General features: G+C 57.5%; 1 protein-coding gene across 1 annotated transcript in view; it reads left to right on the forward strand.

Annotated features, from left to right (window-relative positions):
* The first annotated feature begins 608 nt into the window (after window positions 1–608).
* The window catches only part of CLEC18C (C-type lectin domain family 18 member C), a 30,374-nt gene continuing 18,867 nt past the window's right edge, over window positions 609–12,115 (forward strand). Inside the window, exons 1-4 of the mRNA XM_032795397.2 lie at window positions 609–1,066; window positions 2,391–2,482; window positions 7,783–8,016; window positions 9,524–9,621. Of these exons, the coding sequence (XP_032651288.1) occupies window positions 937–1,066; window positions 2,391–2,482; window positions 7,783–8,016; window positions 9,524–9,621 (554 nt within the window). The 5' untranslated portion in view covers window positions 609–936. The remainder of the gene's footprint in view (window positions 1,067–2,390; window positions 2,483–7,782; window positions 8,017–9,523; window positions 9,622–12,115) is intronic.

The raw sequence follows: 12,115 nt of genomic DNA on the forward strand, positions 1-12,115 counted from the left end.
AGGATGTGACTCCCAAGGACGGGCTGAATTCCCCGCTGCGTGTAGAGTGCGACCCAATTGCTGGTTGGCAGCCACCTGCCACCCTGCAACGTGTCCCTGGGGCGTCTGCACAATGGGCGTGTTATTTTAACAGATTCTTCCCTCGTCCTAGCAGAGCCGCCCCCTGGCCTGCAACCGGTCTTTTTCCTAGTAACCCCCATGCGTCGCCAAGGCTCCCGGCCATGGGCCACTTTCCCAGCGGTGTGCATTACAGCTCCAGCAGGTTTAACTGATGGTGCAGCACAGGGGCGGGGTGAGGCTCCCAGGAAACAACCCAGCCCATCTCCAGCATGGACAGGTCTGATACGGGCCCTCAGCCCCTAGCAGGACCATGCTAAGCCCCAGCCCCTGGAGTCTCCCAACTAGTCCCTGCCTAGAGCATAGGAGGGTGAGGGAAGAGGGAGGCTCCTACACCCTGCGGGGCAGGTTGGTGGTAAACGAAGCCGCATGAGCTGAGAACAGCGCAGCATAAAGCCAGCTGAGATTTCCATTCATTAATCCGCCCCCTTGGAACGTTCCCCAGCCCAGTCAGCCTGCCCCCGTGCGGATCTACACGGAGAATAATGCTCCAGTGAGCACCGCAGCCTGCACAGCGCCAGGTTCGGGCTGGCGGGGGCCTGTGCGGGAGGATTGCACAGGAGCTGTCTCTCCTTTCATGCCAGTGAGTGGCTGGCGGAAGAGTCTGGACAGAGCCATTACTCACCAGTCTCGCTTTTGTTTAACCGCCCAGCAGCGCTTGTCTGAAGTTTTGAATAGGAGCAAAACTTGGAAGCAGCCAGAGAGAGACACATCTCCGACCCCTGGCTCCAGGAGCCCAGGAAAACTGCGTGGCACAACACTCCTGCTTCATGGGGAGCCGCCCCTTAATCTGGGAGAAGAGAGCACAGAGCCATCTGAATGAAGGATAAAGGGATGCCAGCGTGCCAGCTCTTGGCACTGGCTTGCATCTTGCTGGGCTCTGCTTTGGGGGAGTTCCCGGTACACCGCCACCTGGAGAAGCTGCCCCCCCAGGTGCCTCTGCAGCAAGGTAACTGACCAATTCCACTGAAATAACTGACTAAGGGGCTGGTCAAGATTTTCCAGCACCAGGTAAGCTGGTTGTGGGGGGCACATATCTGATCTCGGACCTGGGTCTGGAGGAGCCCACCAATATATATCCTTGCAGCCAGGGCTGACCCTCTGCTCACTATGCCTCCTGGTGCACCCTCCGCCTCTACGGAAGCTGAGGGGAGCTGAGGGCACTCAGCACTCTCCAGCATCAGACCCTCACCCTGCTGGGTCAGGTGCTGTGAATCGGCACAGCTCTGGTGGCCCCTGTTTACCCCAGCAAAGGGTCTGCACACCGAGGTTAACGGATGGTTTGTTGGTGGGAGGGAGGGAAGGTCTCAGAGCTGCTGAATGAGAGAAGCAGCACGTTGTAACATCTGTAGCTGACGAGAGTCCAAACCTCAGGCCGGCAGAGAGGCAGGGGAAATCCATTCCCTCGCGGGGGGAGTCGGGGCACGGCCAGGGTTTATCCAGGCTGGACGAGAGTCCCCAGCCTGTCTTTCCCCAAACAGATCATGGGTTTTAATCATTAGCATCAAATATTATTTTCATTTTGCAATCTCTTTGCTCCTGGGGTCTGATTGCCACATTGCAGGGCAGTAAGCCACATGGCCAGACCCAGTTGAGGGGACCACAGCTGGAGCCAGATTTTCTACCCAGCAGGTGCCAAGAAAAGGGGAATGATTTTCTGAAGGGTGCTGCCAACTAGCTGGAGCCATCCTGCCAGGACTCTGCTTTGTGCTTGAGATACAGCAGGGATACAGGGCTCCCCTGCCTTTCCCGTCAGCCCCCCGTGTACTTGTGGGTGATCCCAGAAACGCCCCAGCAAACATGCTCCAGAGCACCCAAGGACACCACTAGTCCTCCCTTTTCTCTAGCTATTCTGCCCTGCCCCCGCCCCTTCCCTTTGGGGGTTCTCAGGGGGCCAGAGCCCTATTTGTACCCGAGCAGCGAGACGCCCAGGCTGGCTCTGGAGCTGGTGTGTGTCAGTGGCTCGCAGGCCTGGCCCGCTTTGTATTCCGCTAAAAGCCAGGCTTTCTTCTCTCCCCATCACCATGGAGACCCGTATCCTTCCTTGGCTGTTTGCAGGATTACTGTCCACCCAGGGGCTGGGGCCGGGTTTGGCTTGGATTCCTGAGCTGCTGCTGCTGGAGGTTGCCAGGGCAGGGAGGCTGCAACTCCTGGAGTTGACTGCAGGACCCCAGCTCAGCCATGCTCTGCTTGGGGCTGAGGGGTTGGGATCTGGGCCTCCGCTCATCTCAAACTCGTGTTCCCTGACTCCTTGCTTTGCTCCCCCTGCCCAGCTCCAGGCTTGAAGGAACGTTTCCTGCTGCTTTCGCTGCACAACAAACTGCGGAGCAAAGTCCAGCCGCCCGCTGCCAACATGCAGAGGATGGTGAGTCCCCCTCTGCCTGCCTGTTCAGACGCAGCAGGGGCCCAGCCGGGTCTGGGGACGGGCTGCTGGTGATGGAGACGCACTGCGGTTGAACAGGGGACCCTGTCGATCTCCTCAGGGGAGGGGAGGGTGAGACTGCACTTTGGGGGATCCTCTGGAGAATGCAGGGGCCAGATCAGCCCCTGGCACTGGGTGACAGCTGAGCCCTTCTGGCTAGTGTTCACGCCCAGAGTCCAGGGTGGGGCTGTCCATGCCCGACTGCTCTCTCCCCATTCCCTATCGGACTCTGCTCCGCCCAGGCCACACAACAGCGCAGAGCACAAGACAGAACTGCACAGTGGACCTGGGACTCCCGTGGTGCTCAGGGACCTGCCAGTCTGGGGCCTGGGTGGGGGTACGCAGGGCATGGCTGAGCCCTGGTGTAGGGCATGGACAGGAATCAAAACCACTCCCCCTTGGCCACTATGCGCCAGCCTGCACGGGACTCCACGGAGACATGGCTGAGCTGCACCAGGTCCAGGGCTTACCCAGCCTGCTCACCTCCCTCCTCCCCCATTGAACCCACAGCTCTGGGCCAGGCAAGGCAGCAGAGAGCCAGGGCCAACAGCTGAAAGAGGGAGGGTCTCTGTGCTGCAAGGTGTCCCCCCTGCTCCCACAGACCCCCCCTCCAGAGGGTCTAGCCCCTTGACCAGGATAAGTGACCTTCCCTAGGGGGCCCCACACAGCCTTGACCTCTACAGCCCCTTGCCAGCACCAGCTCTCTGAACTGATTCCCTGCCCACGGTCACCTCCAGCTCGTGCTATCGGCCCACAAGGCTCCTGGCAGCGCAGTCGGAAATATGCACATTTCAGACCAGCCTGTTGATCAGCCAGATACCACAGGTGCATTCACGCGCAGCCTGGAGGGATGACCCTGCTCAAAGTGGTACCAGGACACACACACACACAGAGACACACTCACAGACACAGAGAGTCAGACAGACATACAGAGAGACAGACACACAGAGAGACACAGACACACCCACAGACACACACAGGCCAACAGAAACAGACACACAAACACACAGACACACACACATACAGACACAAAGAGACACCCACAGACCGACAGACAAACACAGAGCCTGACAGACAGACACACACAGACGCACTCGCACACACATAGACAGAGACACACACACACACACACACAGTGTCTAACAGTGACTCCAGCACAAACAAGCACTCAGGTAGCAGCTAGCGAGGTCGTTTTCTCCACCTGCAGCCCTGCAGACTCAAGCCAGGCTGAATACGTTGAATGTCGCAGACGGCCCCATGGACCATGGACTCAGCTCCCTCGCGTGGCTGGCCCGGCCCCGAACCTGTCTCAGTCACTCAATTGGGGGCTCTCACTCTGGGTCCTGGGGAGCAGGTCACTGCATCAGAAGGGGCCACGTCTGCAGGCACTGGCCAGACTAGAACCACGCAGATGTAGCCGGCATTTCTCAGGGCAAGATGTCAAGTGTCGGGCCCTCTCCTGCTGCTCTCCCCATGGCTGTGGGCTGAGGCTGCTCTCCCTGCTTCTGCGGGGGGCTCACTGCAGAGCAGAGAGGCTGGAGCTGGAGTGAGGGGGAAGCTCATTGTCCTGATTCAGGCAGCAGCACCAAACTGTGTGCAGCATTGTGTGTCTTCCCCTCCCACCTCCCCGACAGCACAGGAGCTTACTGATGCTGTCACTGCTTGAGCACCTCCAGTGAAGCAGGGTGCCAGGGCAGGGCTGCAGCTAGCCATGGTCTCCCAGGGAGCCATGCGGGGAGCCATCCACTTTGGGGATGACTTTTTTCCAGCCAGTGGGGACAAAGCCCTGCCCAAAAGCAGAGAGAGCCCTGGCTGGGGACAGTCTGGCCCAGAGGTCTGCCCAAGGGAAGTTCAGGCACTGGCCTGCATATAGTCCCCAGGATAGTCCCTGTTTACCAGTTCGTCTGGGGTCAGAACGCTGGGCCTGGTGCAGTGGGAGTGTCTAACTTCAGCCTCCACGGGACCCTGCAGACGGGAACTGTCCCGATCCCTCTCCCTTTTCCCTTCTCCTTCCTCTGCAGTGCCAGGCCCATCCCCCCTCTGGGTGGGACATGAGACTAGGGGCCTCTCAGACTGGTCCCATGGGGCAGGAGGCGGGCCCAGGTGGACCCCTGGGCTGACTCAGTGGGAGGTAAGGCCCTGCCAGCAGGAGGGAAACGACCCATGGTACATCAGTCGCTTCCCCTTGGCTGGCTCAGCTGCTAGCACAGACTGAGTATGTCATTTGCAAGCCCTGGGGCAGGGAGGTGGGGCACTGGCTGACAAGGGTGAGATAGCACCCACCTGGCAGCTGATCTGTCCGTACTGAAAAGCAAATATTCCATCTCCCTGCGCCAGGGCACTGCAGGTCCAGCAGCAACAGCTGCAGGGTGCTTTGGCCCCTCGCCGGCATCCCAGCACTGCCCTTTGCCCAGAGGCACTGAGCCACTTCCGAGAGCAGAGGAGCCCGAGCCCAGCACCTGTGGTTTTATCTGGAGGGGGCTCAGAGACCTGGCAGGGCTGCATCTGAATGGTGCCACTGGTCACTAAGGGAGAGATTTTCACAAGCCCAAGACGCTGGGTGTTGAGTGCTTGTGAATCCAGCCTAAGTCTATGATGGGCCAAATCAATCCCCGGCTCTGAACACTCGACCTCTGGGGAGGCTGAACTCTGGCTCCAGCCCCCTATTCCTGGTTTCTCCCTGCTCCTCAGCCAGGGTGCTGCTTGGGGCAGCCAGGGGTGAGTGGGTAACGGGCAGGGAGTGCGTGGGGGCTGCGGGCACTAGGGCTGGCTCAGCTGGGCAGGCCAGGGCAGCACTCTGGAACAAAAGGCCATTAATCTCCTTGTTCTCCCAGCCTGGCACCTCGTTAGCAATAATTAACGGAGTTGGTTTAACGCAGGCAGCAGGAGGGGAAGTCTGAGTGGTGAGTGGGTAGGGGTGCTTTATGGCTGGTTTCTTCAAGGATAATAAACTCCTCCAGCTCTCCACATGAGTCTGGGGAGGAAACGGCCTTGTCATCCTGAATGGCTCAGGATAAATTCACAGGGCATCCAGAGGTGACCACGAGCTGTTTCAAACGTTGAACAGGCCACTCTGCTCAGTCTGTGCACATAGGTCACGGGTGGGTCCGGCTTCCATGTAGAAACAGGACGGCAAGGGGCCCCAAGTAGGAGTGGTGCTGTCCCTTTAAGGATGCACGGTGGCATTTCATGGCACAGTGACAAGCTAGCAGAAGCTAGGCAGGTGTAATAGGTGGCTTTGTTGAGCCTGAGCCTATTTGCATGGCAATCACTGGGAGTTTTACCTTTACTCTCAACGCTGGCAGGAGCAAGCCAGTGAATAGCTTGGCTGGTTGCTAATGGTCATTTAACCGAGCTGTTGCTAAGAATTGAAAATTGCCTCCATTTTTGTGGGGCCTACCAAAACAAGCATCTGGGCTGCTTCCCCTTCCGGCTGCGCCTGGGGTGGATGTTGAGCCCAAATCTGCCATCATCTAAGATGCATGAACCAGGAAGCTAATGCACAGCTGGGTGATTCTTAGCATTGCCAGCCCCTAGGGATGAGCAAGAGCGTCGGGGACCTGTGCCTTCCCAGCGCTGAGGAGAGGGGCGAGGAACGTGGTGGTTCCCCAGGATTTAGTCCACGGCTGGCCCTTTAAAACCCCTGCAGCTCTGCATGGCAACCTCCACTGACTACCACTGTGCCCGCGGAAGGTTCAAAGGGCCAGAGCTGTACTGAGCAGGCGCAGTTAACTCCCGGGGCTGTGTCTTCCCAGTGCGCTAGGGCGGCCCTGCCCTCTGTCCCTGAAGAACTCCCCTGCCCTTGTCCTCAGGGGTGTTCCACCAAGCCCCCCGCCCACGCCTATCTCTGGGGCTGAGGAGGGGGAAAGCTTTTACCCCACACCCCACCCCCAGGGTCAGGAGGAAGGACCCCATGGGCTCCCTATGCGCCAGTCCCTGTCCTGAGCCTGGCATCTCTGCTGGCAGCGGTGAGGGACGGTGACTCAGCGCAGCTCCCACGTGTGGCGCTTGGCTTCTGGCCTGTGAGAGGCTCTGTCACTTCCTCCTCCCTTCGGCTGCCCTGAGAGCCATGGAAATTGCAATTTTAACTGTCTGGAACAAGATGTTTTTCTGCCTGAGAACATACAACTGCCTGGTCTTCCTCCCAACCCTGCATGCCATCCTCCTCCTCCCACGCAGGCAGGGGCTGCTTGGTCCAGCTGCTTTGAGGGGTTGGACACTGAACTCACGACGCCAGGGCTAGACGCCGTCCGGCCGCAGGAAAGCTGCCGCATGCAATGCATGTCCTGGCCCTGCTGTGTCCCCCTGCCCATCGAGTGGGCACAGAGGGTCAGATCCTCAGCAGGCCTCAGCTGGAGCTCAGCTGCTTGGCACCTGATGAGCTCTGGCCCCAAGCTGCTGCCCGCCCCCAGTGCTCAGAGCCATCAGCAATCGCAGGGGCACAGCGATACTGGTGAGCACGAGGCTGGGGAGAATCTGCTGCTCTGTGGCTACCGTGGGCGAGGGCCCGGCCTTGGTGTCGAAGAGCCACGCCACTCTGTGCCTCTTGCTGCAGTCCTTCGTGGCATGGACTGAGGCAAGCGGTTTGGAAAGGGACGTGGCCTGAGCCACTGAGGGCCTGCTCTGCAGAGAGAATATGAACCTGCAGCTCCCTCTTGCAGCCAGTCGGGGGGCACTCCCCCTTTGCAGCCAGCCAGGGGCTCCCCCTTGCAGCCAGCCAGGGGGTACTCCCCCTTTGCAGCCAGCCAGGGGCTCCCCCTTGCAGCCAACCAGGGGGTACTCCCCCTTTGCAGCCAGCCAGGGGCTCCCCCTCGCAGCCAGCCTGGGACTCCCCAACACAGCCAGCGGGAGCTGCAGGTGTTTCAAGCTAGTCCCCACTTACCAGTGCCCACTTCCGTAAACGTGGCCGCACTGATCTGGGTTTGCCTTCCCCCGGGTCTGAGCAGGGAGGGCCTGGGCTCTCCTGCCAGCTGCGGGGAGCAGCTCATGGCTGGAACAGAACTGATGCCCAGCCTCAGCGCAGCAGATCCGAGGCCCAGGTGGTGGCGGGAGGTGGGCAGAGATCTGGGCCGTCTGCTTTCACCAGCTGCCCGGGAGTTATCCCCAAGGGGATGGGGAAGGGCTGTATCCCACTGCCCCTTTCATTATTACAATGGACCCAGCACCCGAGGCCCCTGCGGAAGCCGTGCTGGCCAGGCGCCCCGGAGGCTCTGCATGCTAACGCTCATTTTCCGTGCTGACAGGACTGGAGTGAGAAGCTGGCCCAGCTGGCCCAGGAGCGAGCAGCCAGCTGCCTGGTGGGGGCCCTGCCCCGCCCTCCACACCACACCCAGCATCTGGGCTGGAATGCCCAGCTGCTCCCCGCCGGGGCGGCCAGCTTTGCCGCCGTGGTGGAGCTGTGGTTCAGCGAGGGATGGAGCTATGACTATCACGCAGCACAGTGCCTGGAGAACGCCACCTGCAGCCACTACACCCAGGTAAGCCAGCGAGAGACCCAGCGCTGTCTCCTCCCTGGGGGCGCCGTTAACGCCCTGCAGAACAGCAGAGTTTGGTACAGTGAGAACGGTTCCCTGTGTATCAGAGACCCTCCACCACGTGACTGGGTGTCACGGGGCCTCTCCAGGTAGCCCAGGGCTGGAAAAGCAGGTGGCCTGCCGGTCAGGATGGAGGCACACTGGCACAGCTGTGTGTGGCGAGCCACAGCTGGCCCCAGGAGTTCATTCCTGCCCAGGATCCAGCTTGGGGCTGTCAGGGCCATGAAAATGCACCTAAACCTGTTCATCATTTCCTAGTAACCATCACCACCTGCTGTCTTCCCTCACAGGGAAAGCCAGCAGCACCCGAAGGGCCTGGCTGCTCAGAGTCAGGTGGCCAGGGACAGGGTGTAGTGCTGGCAATCCTGGCAGGGCCGGCTCCAGGCACCAGCGTAGCAAGCAGCTGCCTGGGGTGGCCAATGAAGAGAGGGGTGGCACGTGTGGCCACTCGGCGGCAATTCGGCGACGGGACCATCACTCCCTCTCGGAGCGAAGGACCTGCTGCCAAATTGCAGCTGTAGAAAAAGCGGCGGTAGAGCTGCCACTGATCACAAACGCAGCTTTTTTTTTTTTTCCAGCTTGGGGCAGCAAAAATGCTAGAGCCGGCCCTGAATGCTGGGCCTAACAAAGGGCTCCAGCCCTGCCCGTGCGGGCGAGGCCTGGTGGGAGGCCTGGACCCTGTACATGCCCACATCATCCCTGAGGGCGGGGTGGGGAACGACCATCTGGCAAGCAGCCAGAGCTGGGACTGCTCGTGTGGGATGGCTGGGCCCAGAGCTGAGCCAGCCCCCCCATACCCTGCCCCTGCAGGGCCCAGGGAGAGCCTGGGCCATACCTGAGAATGTCCCACCCCTCCTCAGCCAGGGCAAGGGCAGGGCTTTCCCAGGCCAGGGGAGGGAAGGGAGATAGGGTTGCCAACTTTGGTTGGACAAATTCCTGGAGATTTTCTCACATGACATAATCTTTAATTTAAGATTAATCTTTAATTCCTGGAGACTCCAGAACAATCCCAGAGGGCTGGCAACCCTAAAGGGAGGGGAGCTCAGTGCTCTGTGGAATGCGCTGTGGCAGGGGTGGATCCAATCAGGCCATGGGATGCAGGTGGTGTGACCAGAGGGCCCGATATTCAGGGCTTCGTCTTGTACAGGCACCAATTACCCCCCACCCCATCCCGAGGCAATTGTTCACACTGGCTATCTGGGCTCCCTGCAGAGCGTTGGGCTGAGACTCTTTGGCCTGCCAGTTTAATGGTGTGGGTGCGGGGGCCTTTCCCAGCCCTTCGCTGTGTGACCCGGTCGGCAGCAATCGCCAGCCCTCCAGCCACCCTGCAACAATTGGCAATCCCTCCACAGCTGGCTCTGTGCCTGCAGCCGTGGCAAGGGGCTATCCCCATTGTGGTGGGCATAGGCTGGGCAGGCGCGCTGAGGCCTGCACTGTGTTTCTCTTGCAGCTGGTCTGGGCCACCTCCAGCAGGCTGGGCTGCGGGAAGCATGCCTGCATCGAGGGCCAGGAGAGGAGAGAGGCTTTCGTCTGCGCCTACTCCCCAGGGTAAGGCCTCTCGGCGTGCGCATGGGCAGCCTGGCTGGGGTCTACCACCCTTCCCACCTGGCTGGCACCTAGGCCACGTGCTCACCCCCCTCATGTCCCTTGTCACCCCCAGTGAGCCCACAGCACAACGCCCCCCACCCCGCGTCGTCCACCCCAGCCCAGGCAGGCAGGCATGGGTGAACGGGTCTGTCAATGCCAGAGAAACTTGGTGGTGGGGCTTATAGCGGAAAATAAGAGCGGCTATACTGGGTCAGACCAAAGGTCCATCTAGCCCAGTATCCTGTCTTCAGACAGTGGCCAATGCCAGGTGCCCCCGAGGGAGTGAACAGAACAGGGAATCATCAAGTGATCCATCCCATCGCTCATTCCCAGCTTCTGGCAAACACAGGCTAGGGACACCATCCCTTTCCATCTTGCCTAATAGCCATTGATGGATCCATCTTCCATGAATTTATCTAGGGTTTTTTTAAATCCTATTATAGTCTTGGCCTTCACAACATCCTCTGGCAGTTTCACAGACTGACTGTGCATTGGGTGAAACACAGCTGCCACTCTGAAAGCTAACACTTCCTTAATTACTTTCTCCACACCAGTCGTGATTTTATAGCCCTCTATCATATCCCCCCTTAGTCGTCTCTTTTCCAAGCTGAAAAATCCCAGTCTTATTAATCTCTCCTCATACAGAAGCCGTTCCATACCCCTAATCATTTTTGTTGCCCTTTTCTGCATCTTTTCCAATTCCAGTGTATCTTTTTTGAGGTGGGGTGACCACATCTGCATGCAGTATTCAAGATGTGGGCGTATCATGGACTTATGTAGCTGCAAATGATATTTTCTACCTTATTATCTATCCTTTTCCTAATGATTCCCAACATTCTGTTAGCTTTTTTGGCTGCCGCTGCACATTGAGTGGATGTTTTCAAAGAACTATCCCCAATGACTCAAGATCTTTCTTGACTAGTAACAGCTAATGTAGACCCCCTCATTTTATATGTATAGTTGGGATTATGTTCTCCAACGTGCATCACTTTGCATGTATCAACACTGAATTTCATCTGCCATTTTGTTGCCCAGTCAGCCAGTTTCGTGAGATCCTTTTGTAGCTCTTTGCATCTGTCTGGGACTTAAGGATTGTGAGTAGTTTTGTATCATCTGCAGATTTTGCCACCTCACTGTTTACCCTTTTTCCCCAATCATTTATGAATATTGTGATATAGCAGGACCATGTCAGGTGGTCAGTAGTATATCCCTACTGCTATATTCTCATTATTAGAGCATGGAATTACTATTCATAGAGATTCTATGGTACAGTTTGGTTCATTTAAGATTTTTACTTCATTTGAGTCTGTGCTTTCTTTGACATCTAGTGCCACTCCCCCACCAGCATGACCTGTTCTGTCCTTCTGATATATTTTGTACCCTGATATTACTGTGTCCCATTGATTATCCTCATTCCGCCAGGTTCTGTGGTGCCTATTATAGCCATATCCTCGTTTAATACGAGGCACTCTAGTGCACCCGTCTTGTTATTTAGACTCCTAGCATGGAATATAAGCACTTTCAAAATGTGTCCCTTTTTAGCTGTCTGCCATTATATGATGTCGTTGAATGGGAATTTTTTTCATTTGACTGTTTCTCATCAGATCCTACCCCTATTTTATCATCTTCCATCCTCTCCTCCTTACTAGGACATAGAGAATCTCCGTTAGTAGATCCTCCCCTACAGGATGTCTCTGACCAAACCACATGCTCCTCCACAGCTGTTGGCTTTCCCCCAGCCCTTAGTTTAAAAATTGCCCTGCGACCTTTTTAATGTTAAGTGCCAGCAGTCTGGTTCCATTTTGGATTAAGTGGAGCCTATCCATTTCAGAGAATGCTACCATGGAGGTCCTGGACTTTAATCTCTTACCTAGTGTGACGAACTGGGAATGTTCTTAACGTTTTCTCTGAATACTGTGTTGGTGCCTCAGTGTCCCCTATACAGTTCTTAAGTATCTAGGTGAGCAGAGCAAAGGGCAAGTGCACCTAAATGCCTGACCCTCTGTCTCCTAGCAATTGATGGCCTGGACCCCTCCTCTGCAAAGGTGCCAGCTAAAGGTGTTGGAGACAAAGGGGTCAGGTGACCTCCTGGCCCGGGAAAGGAACTGAGCAGGGAGGAGGGGCTGGAGGGGTTATTAGTCTGGAGCTGCCTGGGGACGAGGAGTAAAGTGCAGACCTGGGGGTCTGGCTCACTGCCCCCCAGAATGGACTCGGCCGAGGGGTCTGGTTCGCTGTATCTACAAGCTCTGTTTTAGACCCTGTTCCTGTCATCGAATTAACCTCTGTTTTACTGGCTGGCTGAGAGTCACGTCTGATTGCAAAGTGGGAGTGCAGGACACTGTGGCTTCCCCAGGACCCCGCAAGGGAGGGCTCGCTGTGAGAAGTGCATGGAGGGGCAGAGGATGCTGAATGCTCCAAGGAGAGACCCAGGAGGTGAAGACGTGTGAGCTTCTTG

The sequence above is a fragment of the Chelonoidis abingdonii genome, chromosome 19 (genome assembly GCF_003597395.2).
Source record: "Chelonoidis abingdonii isolate Lonesome George chromosome 19, CheloAbing_2.0, whole genome shotgun sequence".
Taxonomy (NCBI): domain Eukaryota; kingdom Metazoa; phylum Chordata; order Testudines; family Testudinidae; genus Chelonoidis; species Chelonoidis abingdonii.